Raw genomic sequence first — 20,669 nt, forward strand, 5'->3', positions numbered from 1 at the left:
AAAAGAAATATCAACCTGCAGTAGCATTCGAGTGGCGCTAGGTGGCTCTGCGCAGCTTCTCCAGCATCCCGCAGTGCAATGCCTGGTACCCAAACCCCGAAAGTCAAAGCCGCAGCCCGGAGCCGACTGGATCCAGTTCGTTCTCTCTCACCTTCACGTGCATTATCCAGGCGCAAAAGAGTAGGGATGGGCAGGTTTGGCGCTTAACACGTGAGGTGGCTCTTCTTGTGCAGGGAATGAGGTGGGTGCCTGGTGAACAGTTAAAACCGCAGTTCTGCTGAGATCATGATTTTTTTGGGGGGGGGGGCGCAGAGAGGGCGGGCGGAGTAATCAGATCTTCGTTATTTTTAACTCCTCTCTTTCCAATCCTTGCCGTACATGCATGGAAACCAGCACATTACATTCCTTCGTTTTTGGAAGCCGGGTACAACACAGATATTTTATTTTAATTGTGAAATGTCCCTCTTAAGTTATGTAAACAGAGCAGAGAAATAATTTTTAAAAAAGCATGAGACTCTGCAGATGCTGGAAATCTAAAGTAACACACAACATACTGGAGGAGCTCAGCAGGTCAGGCAGCATCAATGGAAATGAATAAACAGTCGACATTTCGGGACGAGACCCTTCATCAGGAAATTTAAAAAAAACTGGATCCCATGCAACAAGAACACAGAGAACAGCTGGGAAATTGGAGCGATTGTACCATCTCTCTCTCCCTCTCTCTCTCCCTCTCTCTCTCTCTCTCTCTTCTCTCTCTCTCTGCTCTCTCCCCTCTCTCTCCTCTTTCCGTCCCTTTCCCTCTCACTCTCACTCTCACTCTCCCCTCCCTCTGTCTCTCCTTTCTCTCTCTCCTCGCACTCTCTCTCCCTCCCTTGTCCTCTCTCTCCCTTTGTCCATCCCTTCCTCCTTTTTCATCTCTCCTCCCTCTCTCCCCCTCTCTCTCCTCTATGTCCCATCTCCCTCTCTCCCCCTCTCCTCTCTCTCCCTTTCTCTTTATGCTGGCATCTTGCCCCTACCATTCCAGTCTACCTTGAAGGGCCTTGGCCCAAAACAGCCACTGTTTATTCATGTCCACATATGTTGCCTGAGTTTCTACAACATTTCGAGTGCTTCTCCCCTTCTCTCTCCCTCTCACCCTCCCATCCCCTCTTCCTCTCTCTCCCTCCCTCTCTCTCCCTTCCTCTCTGTCCCTCCCTTTCTCTCCCTTCCTCTCTCTCCCTCTCTCTCCCTCCCTTTCTCTCCCTCCCTCTCTCCCTCCCTTTCTCTCCCTCCCTCTCTCTCCCTTCCTCTCTCTCCCTCCCTCTCTCCTCTCTCTCCCTCCCTTTCTCTCCCTCCCTCTCTCCCTCCCTTTCTCTCCCCTCCTCTCTCTTCCTCCCTTTCTCTCCCTCCCTCTCTCCCTCTCTCTCTCCCTTTCTCTCTCTCTCTGTCTCCCTCTCCCCTCTCTCTCACCCACGCCCTGCCTCCCGTCCCCCTCTGCCTCTCTCTCCTCGCTCCCTCCGCCCCCCCCCTCACTTTTTTATCCTGGCACCTTCTCACTTCCTTCTCAGTCCTGAAGAAAGATCTCAGTTTATATATTTCCATAGATACTGCCTGACCTGCTGAGTTCCTCCAGTATTTTGTGTGTTCCTCCCCCTTCCTCTCTCTCTGTCTCTCTCTCTCTCGCTCTCTCTCGCTCTCTCTCATCTTCTCATCCTCTGCCCCCCCCCACACACACACACACCAGCCCACCCGCCCCCCTCGCTCTCAACACAAAAATAACTTGATGCAAATATTGCCGCATATCTCACTGAATTTCTCAGGAAGGTCGCTCCGCTGACGAGCACCTATGTACAGGTAGGGGGAAGTAGGGTTCCACGGGATATTCCTCTCACCCGGTGCCATGTGCTTCATTCAGGGCGCATCATCAATAATTTATTTCATTTAATGGCGCTCTTGTACTTCCGTCTCTCTCTCTCTCTCTCTCTCTCTCTCTCTCTCTCTCTCTCCCCCCTCGCCCTCCCCCCCCCCTCTCTCTCTCTCTCTCTCTCTCTCTCTCTCTCTCTCTCTCTCTCTCTCCCCTCTCTCCCTCTCCCCCCCCCCCTCTCTCTCTCTCTCTCTCTCTCTCTCTCTCTCTTTCTCTCGAAAGCCTGCGATCACTATGTGAGCGAGGGACCCGCAGAAGATGCTGGCCGTGAACTACAACTTGCGTTTCTTTGAATTATTCACCCTTCCTTGTGTCCGTGTCCGTGTGCGCGCTTTCTTGAAGCGTCAGTCTGGGTCTGATGTTGTTTCGAATCTCCGAGCACGTTCCTATTGCGGGCGAACCAAAAACTGATCGCTCTATTCAGACTAACGCCAACTGCAGATGTAAGATGTTCTCTGTCACCGCGCAGACTTCAACTGTGCCATAATATTGCATTCATTGTAAAGAGAGAGAGAGAGAGGCAAGATATATGGAGAACTTCCACATCAGTAATATGGTGAATTTGTTTTAAATTGTTTCGAAAAGGTAGTTGTGATGGTTATTTGTTAATAAGCGGAATTAAAATCAGATCTGCTACCGATAAGGATTACCACAGGAATTTAAATGTTGGATTAAGCAGCATTTGTAATCGCTCGGAGGAGGTTTGCAGGAGGTTCCTGGGGCATTCTCGGCATCCTCGTGCTGAATTTCGCTCCGCCAGCGGTAGCCGGTGGACACCGAGGCTCGGCGGCGCCGGAGATCGGTTCTCTGTGAATGTAGTCTTTAGATGGACGCGGATTTCCTCGGGGTTCCGTGCCCCTCAGCAGTGCGGTCCGGCCACGTCCCGCTAACCTCCCGCACGCTTGCTGTTCCCCGCTCACCTACCAAAGACGCTCTCAGGCCAGCGGTGGCCGGCTGATATTTTTTTCTTTGCCGCTCTTATGCCTTGTTTCCTGAGCTTTTCGGCTCTGAAGCTGCAGGAGAGATTGCATTGAAACACTGGATACCCGCAGTGGGAGAGGAGGTAATTTCAACTTTGACTGGGTTTGCGATACGGTTACACAGTAGCGGTAGTGTGACAAAACTGGAATTAGTGCAGGGATGTGTAAATCTCACTCGCTGTTATTCCCGATTTTACCCACCCTTTTCATTGTATTCGCCCCTTCACACTTTCTATCTCGCACGCATATAGCAGTCATCACACTTTAACCGATTAGGGTAACTTTCCCGAATCTCTTATCACGCTTTTCTCTCTATTCTGGTCCCCTCTCTCATTCCCCGTCCCTTCCTTTTCGTTTCCCCTCTCTCCTCTTCCCGGCTATCTTATCGCTGTCTCTGTCCATCCCACCCTACCCCCTCACTGTTCTCACCCCCTCTTCAGCTTCCCCTCTCGCACGCTTCATCTTCTCTCTCTCCGGCATTCCTCCCTCACTCCTCCACGTCTCGTTGCTTTCTTTATCAGTGTTTTCCTCCCTCTTTTCTCTCCCTTCTCTCTCGTTCATTCATCTCTCTCTACTCCCTTAACCCGCTATCTTAATCGATTCTCTTCTTTTCGTCTCCTTTCTCTTATTCTCTTCTTCCCTCCCCATCTCTCCCCTTACCTCCCCTTTTCTCCCCTGTCTCACCTTCTGACTGTCTCTTCTCACTCCCTTTCCCTCTTCTCCCCCGCACTCTCCCTTCTCTCCCCCTTTCCAGCTTCCCTCCCGTTTGCTTCCCTTCTCTTACCCTCTTACCCCTTCTCTTCCCCCTTTCTGCCCCTTCTCTTCCACCCTCCCTTCCCACTCTCTTCCCCTCATCCCCCTCACTCTTTCCTTTTCTTTCCCCTTCTCTCTCTACCTCCTTAATTTCCCCTCTATTCTCCTCTCCTTCCTCCCACCCTTCTCCCACTCTCTCCCCCCCCCCTCTTCCCCACTTTTCTCTCGGTCTCCCCGTTCTCTCTCTAGCCTGTCTTCCTTCCTTCTCTCTATCCCTTTTCTCTCCACCACCCCCTGGCGCCCCACCCCACCATTCCCCCCTCCCTTTTCCCGGGTGTGTACATCTCTGAGTGTCCCCACTGTCCGCGTTCTCTTTTCAGGTGGATGGTGCGAAGATGTTGCTTTTTGTCGTGCTGGCTCTCACGGTGCCCCCCGCCACGCTGTCCGCTGACCCGGGCACGAAGGAGATATGCTCCGTCTGCTCCTGCACTCCGGTCGAGCACATCCTCTACATCTCCTGCGAGAGGATCTCCATGTACAGACCAAATCAGCTCAAGCCACCGGCTGCCAACTTCTACCACCTCAACCTGCAGAACAACCTGCTCGTCTCCTTGGCGCCGTATTCCTTCGCCAACTTCACCAACGCGATCTCCCTTCAGCTGGGGAACAACAAGCTGCAGGAGATCGAGGCGGGGGCTTTCCGGGGGCTCAGCGGCCTCAAACAGTTACACCTGAACAACAACGAGTTACAGGTCCTACGGGCCGATATCTTCCAGGGTTTGGAGAATCTGGAGTATCTCCAGACCGACTACAACCTCATCAAGTCCATCGAGCGCGGGGCCTTTAACAGAATGCACAGACTCAAAGTCCTCATTCTGAATGACAACCTCATCTCATGGCTGCCGGAGAACATCTTTCGCTTTGCCTCTCTGACGCACCTGGACCTCAGGGGCAACAGGTTGCAAAACATCCCCTACATTGGCGTGCTGGAGCACATCGGGAGGATAGTGGAGTTTCAGCTGGAGGATAATCCCTGGAATTGCTCCTGTGACCTCGTCCCCCTGACCTCCTGGTTGGACAACATGCCTTACCACCTCTACATCGGGGAGGCCATGTGCGAGATGCCTGCCAACCTGTACGGCAAGCTGCTGAAAGAAGTGACAAAGCGGGACCTCTGCCCGGAGGAGGGGAGCACTGGCTTCGAGCCCACTCTCCCTCCACCCCTACAGCTGGTCCCCAGGGGAACGAGCAGGACCACCCTTCCCACAATGTCGCCCAGGGCCACCAACTCGTCGCGGAGGTCGCAGTCGGGCATCGCGTCGGGCAAGTTCCTCTCCAGCAGTCGTAACTACAGCCAGATCACTTCCTTGCATCCCAAGTTGACTCCTCAGGTACTGTGCCCGGCGCCATGTGTCTGCCAGAACCAACTCTCTGAACTGGGCATGAGCATCAGCTGCCAAGAAAAGGGGATTGAGGACGTGTCGGCCTTAATGCCCCGACCCCCCGGTGCCAGGAAGCTTTTCCTGAACGGTAACTACATCATCGATATAGAGCCCTCCGACTTGGCGGACTACGAAGGGTTGGATTTGTTGCACTTGGGGAACAACAAAATCTCTGTCCTTCAGAAGGGTGCTTTCCGTAACCTGACCAACTTGAGGAGGTTGTACCTGAATGGTAATCAGCTGGCCAAGATCTGCCAGGAGATGTTCATTGGCTTGGAGAACCTGCAATACCTCTTCCTGGAGTACAACATGATCAAAGAAGTGGTGGCGGGTACGTTTGAGTCGTTGTCCAATCTCCAGCTGCTTTACCTGAACAATAACCTACTGAAAAGTTTGCCCGCCTACGCCTTCGCCGGCGTCCCGCTCGCCCGCCTCAACCTGAGGAACAATCACTTCATGTACCTCCCGGTGAGCGGGGTCCTAGACCAGCTCAGGTCCCTGACACAGATCGACCTGGAGGGTAACCCATGGGACTGCACATGCGACCTGGTGGCTCTAAAACTCTGGGTGGAGAAGCTTCACCAGGGCACCCTGGTCAGGGAGGTAAAGTGCGAGACGCCGGTCAAATTCTCCAGTGCGGACCTGAGGACACTGAAGAGCGAAGTCCTCTGTCCTCGCCTGTTGAACAAGCCTGTCGTTTTGACCCCCAGCCCGAAATCCCCGGCGGCGTCCAAATCCACGCCCTTGAACTTGGCCAAAAGTTCTCCAGGGGGTCCGGTCCCTCTCTCCATCCTTATCCTCAGCATCCTAGTCGTGCTGATCCTCACAGTCTTCGTTGCGTTTTGCCTGCTGGTGTTTGTCCTCCAGCGACACAAGAAAACCAACCCCAAGCAAGAGGGGGGCAACGGCGAGTGCGGGTTGATGCAAGCGCATCTCAGCAAGGCGGAAAGCACTCTGAGCTCCGTGCCCCAGACCATAGAACAAATGACCAAGAACTACCCTGGGAGTGCCCGAAGCTCCGAGCCCGGGCTGTCCTTCGGCGACTCCCAGGGGCAAACCATCTTCCTGAGGAACATCTCGGAGAAGGAGAAGGAAGCCGCGCGCACCGACGCCAAGAAAAGGCTCAGCACCATCGAAGAACTGGATGAGCTGTTGCCGCCAAGGGACTCCCATCTGCTTTACCGGGATATCACGGAAGGCAAGCGAGAAATAAACAGCTTGGGTGTCGGTGGCTTCGAGCTGCAGTATCCGGAGAAGCAGCATGAGGGGAAAAAACTGAAGAAATCTCTCTTGGGGAACACACACCCGAAGATGGTTGTGGAATTAAGAAAGGGGGAGTATTTCGAACTGAAAGCTAAACTTCGGGGTTCTCCCGACTACCTGCAGGTATTGGAGGAACAAACAGCCCTCAGTCAGATATAGAGAAAGGTCTGCTACAATATAAGTTGTTTTTTTTTAAAGAAATAATATTTGGAAAAGTGCCTTTTATTTACTGGACTTTTCAGACTCCTGAGATCTGGATGGAAAGATGGAGCGGGTCGCACTATCGCTTTGTCACAACTTGCTCTGCAGAGGTTTTTTTTAAACAAGCTGCAGGATATCTCTGTTAAAAAAAAAATCAACCCCTCCCAAACAGTCAAGCACCAAGAAGCTGTAAGGCGGACTAGCTACACAATCAATGGTAACAGGATTTTTTTATATGAATCCAATTACGATTTCAGTCATTTCAGACGCGCTCCGCCTAGGTGGAGTCGGTCAGACACCTTATTTTAGAATGAAATATTTTGTTCTCTTTTGGGGGGTTTTATTTTAATTTCCCGCCCTCCTCCCCAAGGGATTTTTGTTTTGCTATTTGTGTACCGGCCTGAATTATTCTCATCCAATAGCCAATGCTTTAACACGTGCTACATCGACCTGTCCTTTGCATGGGGAGCTAAGATGTGCTTTTTTTTTTGCAAGAGAGCGGTGAGAGGGACGGGGAGGGTGGGGGAGATGCGATAGCGATGGTATCAACACAAAGTTTGACAAGACTCTTGTTATTCAAGCGAACACCAAAACAAGTCCAAGAAAACGTTTTAAAATCCGCCTTGTGAGGGTTGGGGAGGGAATCGGGAGTAGTGCCGTTTGAAGCATGTTACTTTGAAATATTTATAGATATAATGAGAACGCCACCGAGTAGAGACTTGTAACAAATCTGGTCAAATATCAATGGTAGGTTCTATTTTTTTCCTTTACGTGAGATCTGTAAGATCCCTTTCTGCGCTGTTAGAACAACCGAATTAATGGTATGTAGCCGGAATTACAAATTCCCAGCAAAGGGTATTAGATTGCTTACTATGTAAGCTTACTAAATGCATATTGCTTTCACAACCATTATTTTATCAATCTATACAGTTGAAAATACTTAAGAGTTAAAGATTGGCAAATATATATTCTTCTGTTTCCCCAGTTACCAAAATGTTTACTTGCTAACATATTTATTGATATATAAAATAGTAGAAAAAATATTCTATTACCTATTTTGTATTTTCATATTAAATTCATAGTGAATTGTGGTACCGATTTACTATTAATGCAATGTGTCATTACATTGGGACATTCATACCTGGGTTCTGAATTTACTTAGTCATTTCATTGTTTTGTTGAGCAGGGCACTCTGGATTATTGTGTCATGTTGCTAATTACAGTATTTGTTAATTTAAAAGGATGATTTAAACAAATATATATATTACAATATTTTGTGGCAGCTCAGTGTAATTAAGGGTGATATGAAAACGCGTTGCTAACTTGAATAAGCAAAATATTGGCTAAGTTGGAAATTAGAACTAAATGCTAGAGAAGCTCAGGACGAAGGACAAGAATTTCAGATTTCTTTTCGCCTATAGGGGGATTTAGGATTACAGAAGAACTTGACTGCTGATAGAGGGGATTTATTTTCTTTGGTGAATTAAGAAAAAAGTGTGATGTGATTTAGAGGGAATATTTTGCACAAGGGTTATGGAAGTTTAGAGTTTCTTTTCCTCAGATCTGTGGTGTATCCGTGAAATTCACTGCCACAGATATTGTGGAGGCCAAGTCATTAGGTATATTTAAAGTAGAGGTTGATACGTTCTTGATTAGACAGGGTATCAAAGGTAAAAGGCAGGAGAATGGGGTTGAGAGGGATATTAAAACAACCATGGTGGAATGACACAGCAGACTCAATGGGCCAAATGGCCTAATTCTGATCCTATGTCTTTTGGTCTTATAGAACAGAGCCCTGGGGTTGCTTTTACACAGTTAAAGTGGTTTCTGTCTTTTGCAGGCCTAAACAGGCAACAGAATGATACATTGAGGGCTGACCTCCTCACTGTTATCCTGCTAACCCCAACACACCCTTCATGTTTCCTGGAGTAGGGGAGTCTAGGACCAGAGAAAACAGGCTCAGAATAAAATGTCCCTTTAGAACAGAGATAAGGAAGAATTCCTTTAGTCAGAGGGTGGTGAAGCTATGGAATTTATTGCCACAGCCAGCTGGAAGTCAAGTCATTAGGTATATTTAAAGTGGAGATCGATTGATTCTTCATTGGTCAGGGCATCAACAGTTGCAACAAGAAGACAGGAGAATTGGGCTGAGGAGGATAAAAAAATCAGTCATGATGGAATAGTGATGCAGAATCGATGGGTCGAATGTATTAATTCTGCTCCTATGTTTTATGGACTGCAATCTGACTGAAAATCTCTGATCCAGTACTGATAGCTTTAGTTAGTTTGGGAAGGAAGTAGCTGTGGAGATTGCGGAGGCATTAGCGATGATCTTTCAAAAGTCGATAGATTCTGGCATGGTTCCGGAAGACTGGAAGATTGCAAATGTCACTCCGCTATTTAAGAAGGGTGCAAGGAAGCAAAAAGGAAATTATAGACCTGTTAGCTTAACATCGGTGGTTGAGAAGTTGTTGGAGTCGATTGTCGAGGATGAGGTTACAGAGTACCTGGAGGCATATGACAAGATAGGCAGAACTTAGCATGGATTCCTTAAAGAAAAATCCTTCCTGACAAACCTATTACAATTTCTTGAGGAAATTACCGGTAGGCTAGACAAGGGAGATGCAGTGGATGTTGTATATTTGGATTTTCAGAAGGCCTTTGACAAGGTGCCACACATGAGGTTACTTAACAAGATAAGAGCCCATGGAATTACGGGAAAGTTACATACGTGGATAGAGCGTTGGCTGATTGGCAGGAAACAGAGAGTGGGAATAAAGGGATCCTATTCTGGTTGGCTGCCGGTTACCAGTGGTGTTCCACAGAGATCATTGTTGAAGCTGCTTCTTTTTACATTGTACATCAACGATTTGGATTATGGAATAGATGGCTTTGTGGCTAAGTTTGCTGATGATACGAAGATAGGTGGAGAGGCCGATAGTGCTGAAGAAACGGAAAGTCTGCAGAGAGACTTGGATAGATTGGAAGAATGGGCAGAGAAGTGGCAAATGAAGTACCATGTTAGAAATGCACTTTGGCAGAAAAAATAAACGGGCAGACTATTATTTAAATGGGGAAAGAATTCAAAGTTCTAAGATGCAACGGGACTTGGGAGTCCTCGTACAGGATACCCTTAAAGTTAACCCCCAGGTTGAGTCAGTAGTGAAGAAGGCGAATGCAATGTTGGCATTCATTTCTAGAGGAATAGAGTATAGGAGCAGGGATGTGATGTTGAGGCTCTATAAGGTGCTGGTGAGACCTTGGAGTACTGTGGGCAGTTTTGGTCTCCTTATTTAAAAAAGGATGTGCTGACGTTGGAGAGGGTACAGAGAAGATTCACTAGAATGATTCCGGGAATGAGAGGGTTAACATATGAGGAACGTTTGTCCGCTCTTGGACTGTACTCCTTGGAGTTTAGGATTGAAGGGCGCCCTTTCAGAACAGAAATGTGAAGAAATTTTTTTAGTCAGAGGGTGGTGAATCTATGGAATTTGTTGCCACGGGCAGCAGTGGAGGCCAAGTCATTGGGGGTATTTAAGGCAGAGATTGATAGGTATCTGAGTAGCCAGGGCATCAAAGGTTATGGTGAGAAGGCGGGGGAGTGGGACTAAATAGGAGAATGGATCAGCTCATGATAAAATAGCGGAGCAGACTTGATGGGCCGAATGGCTGACTTCTGCTCCTTTGTCTTATGGTCTTATGGTCTTATAACAGATAGGAAGTCAAGTTTCTTTGAAATAATTCATTGGACACAGATGAGCTATTCTTTAATGTTCAACGAGTTTCTAAGTTCCACGAGATCACTGTGGTGTTCTCCAATTGCTCAATCGTGTTCAGGATTTTCAGAAAAGATGTGAGTCTGATTTTATGTTCTTTGACGTTGGTGATTGAATTATGCTTTAAAAAGTATGATGATGGTAGTGGGTGTCACTGTACTCTGGCCGCACTCAGAGTACTTAGTCATAGAATCAATCTTCAAGTGGAAATTAATGAATCCATTCTCATTTATCATAGTCATTAAGTTTCCTTTGCCTATCACTATTGTGCTTGGGTCCAACTTGTCTCCCAGCATGGCAATAACCTGATTTTAAAATTCTAATCATTTCCTGTAGCTTCCCTCTATTTCACCCAACCCTGTGACAAAGCAATCTCTCATTTTGGGTATTTCCGATGGCTTGATGTTTCCAAATATTCCGATGAAGGATTCTAACATTGATTACTTTATGAAGGTACCAGCATAAATGAGAATATGGAGCAGACTCAATGGGCCAAATGGCCTAATTCTTCTCCTATGTCTCATATCTTATGGAGCTGTTGCTTTGGTAGAGTCTGCGATGATTGTACACAAAATGGCAAATCTGTGTCTGAGGCAAGTAAAAATATTATCAACAAATTTGGGAGCGTTTTTGAAAATCATTTAGGCAATTACATTCTGAAATGTCTTTACTTAGTTTGAAGTCTGGGAGGGTGCTTCAGGATCATAGTCCTGAGGTAGAAACATACAGCAAACCATGTGGTGGGATACAGGTAATGTTGCAGCTATAAAGGACCCTGGTCAGACCCCACTTGGAGTACTGTGCTCAGTTCTGGTCGCCTCACTACAGGAAGGATGTGGAAGCCATAGAAAGGATGTTGCCTGGATTGGGGAGCATGCCTTATGAGAGTGGGTTGAGAGAACTCGGCCTTTTCTCCTTGGAGCGACAGAGGATGAGGAGTGACCTGAAAAAGATATATAAGATAATGAGAGGCATTGAACATGTGGATAGTCAGAGGCTTTTTCCCAGGGCTGAAATGGTTGCCACAAGAGAACACAGGTTTAAGGTGCTGGGGAGTAGGTACAGAGGAGATGTCAGGGGTAAGTTTTTTTACTCAGAGAGTGGTGAGTGCGTAGAATGGGCTGCTGGCAACAGTGGTGGAGGCGGATACAAAAGGATCTTTTAAGAGACTTTTGGATAGGTACATGGAGCTTAGAAAAATAGAGGACTATGGGTAAGTCTAGTAATTTCTAAGGTAGGGACATGTTCGGCATAACTTTGTGGGCTGAAGGGCCTGTATTGTGCTGTAGGTTTTCTATGTTTCTATGTAGAACTAGAAGTCTATCATTAACACACCTCTTTAATTTTGACAGCACATTTATGACCATTCAGTATCACAAATGCTTTCATAATCCATTCATCTGGTTAAAAACCAGATATACAGTGGGTTCCACTTAATTGGGGCACATCGGAAACAGCACATTTTGGCTCAATTATGCAGCTGCCCCAATTAGCCGAAGATCATGGAAATAGTTAAAAAGGTACTAAAAAGGCAAACTACCCTTTAACTGTGTCACAAATTATGTAATTAAATGAAACACAGAACACCAACAAAACCATTGCAGTAACATAAAACTGTCTATTAGTTCTTAATATTTACCCAAAATTTATTCAGTGTATGCTGCCGTGTTCTTTTGATTGACTGTAAATGAACAAAATCAGTGCACTTTCCTAGTGCAGATAGTGAACTGCCTTCTAACATTATTTTTGATGATTTCATCCTCCATCTCATCATTTTCATTGTAACGTTCAAGATGATTTTCGATACCTTCAAATTCTTTGGAGTGGCTAACTTGTTGAAGTAGTGAAATCATTCCATCTTCATTCCCAGCTCTTTCTGACATCTCTGAGTCTGAATTCTTGAAACCGCAGTGAGCAAAACAGCTCTGAATAGTCTTGTTTATTACTTGCCAACTGTCAGTGACAAAAATCACTGCTTTTTGAACACAAACATGCAAGTGACGCTATTCAAAAACTGTTCACTCTAAGCACAGTATTGTGTCTTATGGCAGCACATCGTGCGCATGATTTACACGAGTTAGAAAATCTTCGGGAATGAGCTCCTGCCACAATTAAGTGGCAGAGTGTCCCAAATAAACAATGGGAATCCCAACTATTTTCTTGAATTGTTTTTGGTCTTTAAGAGTTGTCCCATATAAGTGGCTGCCCCAATTGACCAATAGCCTAATTAATCAGAATCCTCTGTATTTAAGGTATGTTTATATATTTATATGTTATGGATATGTCTAAAGTGGAGTTTGATAGGTTCCTGATTAGTCAGGGGATCAAAGGTTAGGGGAGAAGGCAGGAGACTGGGGTTGAGAGAGATAGTAAATCAATCAAGATGGAATGGTGGAGCATTCTCGATGGGCAAAATCTCCTAATTCTGCTCTTTTGTCTTAGGGTCTGGTAGTCTTAGAACAGTACCTTCCTCAGAGAATGCCCATCCATTATTTTCCTCTTTTGTTCCAATCCACTTGATAGGACATGTCTGATGGGTGGATTGTGACCTTCCTGTAACCTTGATGTGGCATTTTGTGTGGGGGATGGGGAGACTGAAAGTCACACTAGGAAAATTATCATAATATACTTAAAGACGTCATTTATATATAATATGTGCAATGATGTAAGAAATCTTTGGTATGTTTGAAACTTGCTTTAACTTCTCAGTCAATTCACAGGTAAATGAGAGCCGTGTCCCCTTTCCGATTTTTTTCCCATCATTATTGATTTCTCTACTAATCACTGTGTATTCCAGCTAATATCAATGATTTTAAAAGTCCTAAACAAAGCTTCTCTCAGTGTTAGTAAGTGCTCCCTCTCTCTTTACCTTCACTAGCATCCTACTGACCTTGATGTGACTTCTTACATCATCCAAAAGCTCATAATTATTATTTTACATCTTCCAGTCTGCAATATACCCATTTTCTACACCATAGTACTTAATTTAGGGCTTGCCATCAGGAAATGCAGCAGCTGTATAAAACACAAGTTAGAGCACACTTGGTTCAGTTCTGGTCTAAATATTATAGGAAGGATGTGGAAGTTTTAGTGAGGGTGCAGAGGCAATTTAACGAGATGCCACCTGGATTAGAGAGTGAGTCTCATGAGGTTTGTTTGAGCAAGCTGGGGTTTTGTTTTTGGAGGTAAAGAGTCTGAGAGGTGATGTGATAGAGTGTACCAGGTAACAACAGGCAGAGATAGAGTGGACACCCAGAGATATTTACTCAGGGTAGAAATGGCTAATACAAGGGGGCATAATTTTGAGGTGATTGCAGGAAATTATAGGGGAGATGACAGGGTAGCTTTTTACGCAGAGAATGGTGGGTGTGTGTTGTCACACCCTACTAGGCGTGGTGGTAGAGGCTGATACATTTGGGACATTTAAGAAACTCAGGCACATGGAGGATTACGTAGAAGGGAAGAGTTTGATTAATCTTAGAGTAGCTAAAAGTCTGACACAAAACAGGACAAAAGGTAGGTTGAAAGTCCTGTACTATGTTGCAGTCTTCTGTCTTTCTATGTTATGTTTTTCTCACTGTTTTCCTAGCCTAAACATTTTGTGTCCCATACTACTCATTTCCATGAAAATCCAATGGCCAAATCCTTTCAAAAACTCTCTGCTTTTCAAGCAAAACCTAATCCTCACCACTTTAAAACACACAATGAAGAGCCTGCATTCAATAGCACCTTTCACAACTTCAGGATTAAAGGTTTACAGCCAATTAAGTGCTTGCGAAGCATAACATGAGAAATGTGGCAGCCATCAATCGAGCAAATGTAATTACTTATGGGGAAATCTACTTGTGATTTTATTGGTTGGGAGTTAAATAATGGCCAGCATACCAGACATGACTTCATATTTTATAGTAAGGCCATTGGACGAGAGCCTTGAACATAGAACAGAGAACACCCTTTGGCCCACTATGTTGTATCGACCTTTAAACCTACTTGAAGTCTAACCCAGGCATTCCCAACGCTTTTTACCATAGAACAACGCCATTAAGCAAGAGGTCCGTGGATCCTGGTTTGGCAACCCCTGATCTAACCTTTCCCTTCCATGTGCCTATCTAAGATTTTCTTAAATGCCCCTAATATATTTACTTCTATTACCATCCCTGACAGGGCATTCCATGCATTCCTCACTTTCTGTGTAAAAAATCTTCACTCTGACATCCACCTCTATGCTTTCTTCCCATCACCTTAGAATTATTCTCCCTGGTATTAGCCATTTTCACCTTGGGAAAAAGTCTACTAGACGGCTTTTGACGGCAGCTTGTGATTGAACCTTCTTGAGGAAAGACTATCTTAGATTGAGTATTATGCAATAATCCAGATTTTATTATTGGGAGCTGAAGGTAAAGGAACCCTTCGGAGACGGTGATCATAATATGATTGAATTCATATTGCAATTTGACAGGGAGAAGCATAAATCAGATGTATCAATATCACAGATTAAAGGGAATTACAGAGGCATGAGAGAGGAGCTTGCCCATCTGGATTGGAGGAGGATGCTGGTGGGGATGATGGCAGAGAAGAGGTGACTGAAGTTTCTGGGAATAGCTTACAAGGCACAGGATAGATGTCCCATAGAAGAAGAGGTTTTCAAATGGCAGAAGTAAGCAACTGTGGCTGACAAGGGAAGTTAAGGACTGCATAAAAGACAAGGAAAAGCGTATAATGTAGCAAAAGTGAATGGGAAGTTTTTAAAATCCAATAAAAACAGCTATAAAGCCGTAGGAACGGAAAAGATTAGATATAAAGACAAACTAGCCAATAATATAAAGCAGGATATGAAAAGGTTTTTCAGTTATATAAAGAATAAAGAAAGGTGAGAATTGATACTGGGCCACTGGAAAATGATGCTGATGAGGTGGTAATGGGAGACGAAGAAATGGCAGATGAATTTAATAAGTACTTTGCATCAGTCTTCACTGTGGGGGACACTAGCAGTGTGCCAGAGGTTGGTGACTGTCGGGGAGCAGGAGTGAGTGCCATTGCTATTACAAAGGAAAAGGTGCTAGGCAAACTCAAAGATTTTAAGGTGGATAAGATAACTGGACCAGATTGACTACATCCCAGAGTCCTGAGAGAGGTTGTTCAAGAGATAACAAATGCATTGGTCATTATCTTTCAAGAATCACTTGATTCTGGCATGGGCCTGGAGGACTGGAAAATTGCTGATGTCACACCACTCTTAAGACAGGAGGAAGGCAAAAGAAAGGAAATTACAGGCCAGTAGGCCTGACCTCAGTGGTTGGGGAAGTGTTGGAGTCCATTATTAAGGATAAAGTTTCGGGGTACTCGAATACAAATGATAAATTAAATCAATGTCAGCACGGTTTCTGTAAAGGGAAATCTTGCCTGACAAATCTGTCAGAGCTCTTCGAGGAAGTAACAAGCAGGCCGGACAAAGGAGAGGGAGTGGATATTATTTACTTGGATTTTCAGAAGGTATTTGATAAGGTGCCACACATCAGGCTGCGAAACAAGGTAAAATCCCATGGTATTACAGTAAAAATAATGTCATGGATAGAGGAATAGCTGTCAGGCAGGAGGCAATGAGTGGGAATAAAGGGAGCCTTTTCTGCACAACATACACAAAATTCTGGAGGAACACAGCAGGCCAGGCAGCATCTATGGAAGAGAGTACAGTCGGTGTTTTAGGCTGAGACCCTTGCTCGGATTTATTTCTTGATTGGAAATAATGCTGAGGCTTTAGAAGAAACTGGACAGGGTGAACTTAGAGTACTGTCAACAGTTTTAGGCTCCATATCTCAGAAAGGATGTGTTGTCATTGGAGTGAGTCCAGAGGAGGTTCACAAGGAAGATTCTGGGAATGAAGTAGTTAACACATGAAGCGTATTTGGCATTTTTAGGCCTGTACTCACTGGAACAGAAGATTGAAGGGGGGATCTCACTGAAACCCATGGAATGTTGAAAGGACTCAATAAGATGGATGTGGAGAGGATGTTTCCTCTGGTGGGAGTATTCAGAACTAGAAGGCACAGCCTCAAAATTGAGGGGAAACCCATGAGAATAAAGATAAGGGGGATTTTTTTTTTAACTAGAGAGTAGTGAATCTGTGGAGTGCTCTGCCACAGACTGCGATGAAAGCCAAGTCCGTGGGTATATTTAAACCAGAAGTTGATTGTTGCCTGATTGGTCAGGGTACCAAAGGATATGGCTAAAAGGCAGGTGTATGGGATTGCGTGGAATCCAGGATCACCCCGATGGGATGGTGGAGCAGACTCATTGGGCTGAATGGCCTAATTTTGCGCTGATGTTTTATGGTCTAACACTCCAAGAGTGGTCGAACCAAAGTTTTATAGAGCTCCAACTTTGGCTTATAGTACTTGAAAGCATTCCACTGAATAATGAAGACAAACACCCCATCCACCTTCCTAACAACCCCATCAAGCTGCAAAGAGTGTTTGAGTTTATTAGTTTCATTGAGAACAGACAACGTTAAACAGCAATAAAGCCTGGGAACTTTTGACATGACTGTCTATTGTACCCAACGCCAGATTACAATTGGTATTGACTGTTGAAGTCAACCCCAATGTCTTTTATACTTAGAGAGAGGACAAACAACAAAGCATGCACTTCCACTATCTTAAACACAAGAGATTCTGCAGTTGAAGTAAGAAGCTAGGGGGTGATTGGCGGAAAGGGCTGAAGAAGGAGGAATCTGATCGGAAAGAAGAGTGGACTTGGGAGAAATGGAAGGAGGCAGGGCATCAGAGAGAGAGAGATGACAGACAGGTGAGGAGAGGAGAAAGGGTCAGAGGGGATCCAGAATGGAGAATGGAAAAGGAGAGGGGGGGAGATGGTAGAATTTACAAGAGGTTACAAGAGGTTCGAAGGAGATAGATGCCTACGTTATCTACTGTCTTAGCACTGCACTGTTATCCTGGATGCTGTGCTCTGCAGGGTGAGACGTGATCTTTCTCAGAGGTATGTGTCACCCTCTGAACTACCCACGACATCGAGAGGGTGAAGTGTTAGCCTGCTGCTGGCAACTTCTAGGTAATAATAACCTGACACTATGCAAGTCAACTGAGGTGAGCTGTCACTGTCTGACAATCCCCATGGGCTCTGTTCTGTACCAGAATCTCAGTTTATTAGAGTGGAGTTTATGAGCAGAACCATTTTCATAAAAATATACCACAGGCTCAGAGGGTGAACACTTATATAGAAGAAACATATTTTTAAAAATAAAAGACAATTGGTATTCCACTAAAAGGAACAGAAATGCTGGGAACAGTTGTCGGGTGCCATGGTAGCATAGCGATCAGCAGCATGCCATGACAGCTCCGGGCATCCCAGAGTCTGGCCTTCAGTTCCAGAACTGTCTGTAAGGAGTTTGCACGCTCTTCCTATGTGCGAGTGGGTATCCTCCTACAGTCGAAAGACTTACCAATTAGTAGGTTAATTGGTCATTGTAAATTGTCCCGTGATTAAGCTAGTGTTAAGTACAAAGATGAGAAAATTTACAGATGCTGGAAGTCCAAGAAACACACACAAAATGCTGGAGGAACTCAGCAGGCCAAGCAGCATCGATGAAAATGAGGAAACAGTCAATGTTCTGGGCTGAGACCCTACATCTCATCTTAAGTAGGTGCGTTGCTGGGTGGCAGGATTCATCGTGCTGGAAGGGCCTGCTCCACACTTTACTCCTAAAATAAAAATAAAATATTCAGCAAGTGCTCAGAGAGAAGAGAGTTAATATTTCAGGCTGATATCCTGTCAACGAAACAATTAGAGATCATCATGTTTTTATTGGTGAGGAAGTAGGAAGGATGAAGAGAATAAGGGGAATCCCCGGGATAAGATCAACAGGATCCAGTGGTATTGGTCCAGGCTGAATAAGGAAGCTGAAGGTTTGTTAATCATGCCTGATCTCTCTGGGGATATAAATAGAAGGACATACTGAAACCAGAAGGAGAAGTGGTATATATCATGAGCCCTGTGGCCTGTGCACTGAGCTTTAGAGCATGGGGTTCCAACGTTTCTAGAGCACCTGCATTTGTCGACTGCTGTCTTAATGAGAGCTGTTAGCCCTTGTGCTTTCTGTTTAATCTTGTCAAGTTGATCTTGACTGGCACAGGTTTTCTGTGTATTCGATTTATTTAAAACTGACTCTCGATTAGCGATTATTGTGGGGTCCTTCTTCTGAGAATGATTTGTCTCACAATATTGCTCGAGCGAGCCACCAATGACTGGCATGGGTTTTCTGCATACTGTGATTATTTAAAGCAGACTCCTGATTAGTGCTTATCGCGGTGTCCTTGTTTTGAGAGTGATTTGCCTCATGGTGCCGCTCGCTCGAGCCACCGATGTTCTGTTGGAAATCTTACATCTAAGTTCTTATTTCCATCTCTAGATTGAAGTCTATCATTCCTCACTGTCACTGCACACTACGACAGTATGTCAAGATGCTGCAGATCCTGCAAATCTGCAACAAAACTAAAAAAAAATGAAAATAGATTACTGATCAAGCAATGAAGGCACATTGACCTAATGTTCCAATCTGATGACTTTAATCAGATGTGGCCGATTCTGATACACATTTTGGTTATCTGAAGTCATTGAATTTAATGTCAAGTCTAAGCTCACAATAATTTCAGATAACCAGCCTTTCCACTCCACATGGAAACAGTCTGGTTCCGAGGAGGGCCCGTCAACCTGTATTGTTGACCGGTTTTCTCTCTGCCTTGGCCACTGTCTTTAGCATTCTCTTTTATTTCATCATTTGCAGCATCTGCAGAGCTTTCAACGCATGTTTCCAACATGGTTTTTCCCTCTATTTTAATTCATTTCAGTTACACATTCTCCAGATGGAACTACTGAAATTAATAAACTTCTGTTACCCTCTCTCAGCCAGCATCATTACTAATTTTGCCATTCGGTTTCTTTTGTTTTCTATCCTATCACAGATATTCAGAGAGTTCAAAGTACATTTATTATCAAAGTATGTATACTATATACAAACTTGAGATTTGTCTCCTTACGGGCAGCCACAAAACAAAGAAACCCAATAGAAAACAAACAAGAGAAAATCCGCAGATGATGGAAATCCAAGCAAGACACACAAAATACTGGAACTACTCAGCAGGTCAGGCAGCATCTATGGAAAAGAGTACAGTCGACATTTTGGGCCAAAACCCTTTGGCAGGACTGCCAATAGAACCCATTTTAAAAGAAGACTGCCAAACACCCAATATGTAGATACTTCCTTTGCTCTTTCTGCCAACCAGCTTACATCCTCCTCCTGCCTTCTCTACTGTTTAAACATGCTTGATTTCCTTTCTTCCCTAGCTTCTATAAAAGACATTAACTTTGGTACTCTCACAGATTTCACCTGATCTCAAGGTTGTACATTGTATACATACTTTGATAATAAATGGACTTTAAACTTTGAACTTTGATCTGCTGAGTGTTCCCAGCATATTTGATGATGTTTCTATTTCAGTTCGGACTTCCAGCATCTGCATTACTCGTTCTTTGATTTCTGCTCTGTAACAAACCTTGACCGGCAGCTGAAGTGCCTTGCTGTTGTGTTGCAGAAATAACAGATGGGTCACTAGTAACAGAGTGAAAAGAAAGTTGTTTCTTTTCTCTAAGTTATACATGCCATCAAAAACTCATCTTCAAAAGGCGATGCCTTAAGACGAGAGCAGCCATCATTAAGGACGCTCACCAACCAGGGCAGGGTCAATTCTCATTACTACCATCAAGAAGGAGGTACAGGAGCCTGAAGACCCACACTCAAAATTTTAGGAACAGCTCCTTCCCTTCCACCTTCAGATTTCTAAATGGTCCATGAACCCTCGAAAGCTATCTCACGATTTTGCTCTCTTTTCGTACTATTTATTCATTTATTTGTTATTTTTATATTTCTTATTGCAACTTATCTTCCTACACAACCCCCCATTTTTCTATAATCTATTCACCTATCTTATAGTCTCTAATGTATCTGCCTCTAAAACAACCCCTATCATGGGATTCCATTTTCTCCCATCATTCTCTGTGTGAAAAAACTTGTCTCTGACATCGCCCCTATACTTTCCTCTAATCTCTTTAACATTATGCCTGTGTTAGCCATTTCTACTCTGGGAAACTCTCTGGCTGTTCACTCAATCTGTGCCTCTTATAATCTTTACGCAAGTTGATAGGAGCATATATTTATTATTTATAAAAAATGCTGGTGAACGCAGCAGGCCAGGCAGCTTCTGTAGGAAGAGGTACAGTTGACGTTTTGGGCTGAGACCCTGATGAAGGCTCTCGGCCCGAAACGTCGACTGTACCT

At 44.8% G+C, this 20,669-nt stretch overlaps 1 protein-coding gene across 1 annotated transcript; it reads left to right on the forward strand.

Annotated features, from left to right (window-relative positions):
- Positions 1–2,377: 2,377 nt before the first annotated feature.
- Positions 2,378–7,030, forward strand: slitrk4 (SLIT and NTRK-like family, member 4). The gene is made up of 2 exons (XM_063061462.1): positions 2,378–2,966; positions 4,017–7,030. Exon 2 carries the CDS (start codon positions 4,032–4,034, stop codon positions 6,498–6,500), a length of 2,469 nt encoding a protein of 822 aa, XP_062917532.1. The 5' UTR covers positions 2,378–2,966; positions 4,017–4,031; the 3' UTR covers positions 6,501–7,030.
- Positions 7,031–20,669: the final 13,639 nt, after the last annotated feature.

The sequence above is a fragment of the Mobula hypostoma genome, chromosome 10 (genome assembly GCF_963921235.1).
Source record: "Mobula hypostoma chromosome 10, sMobHyp1.1, whole genome shotgun sequence".
NCBI classification, from domain to species: Eukaryota; Metazoa; Chordata; class Chondrichthyes; order Myliobatiformes; family Myliobatidae; genus Mobula; species Mobula hypostoma.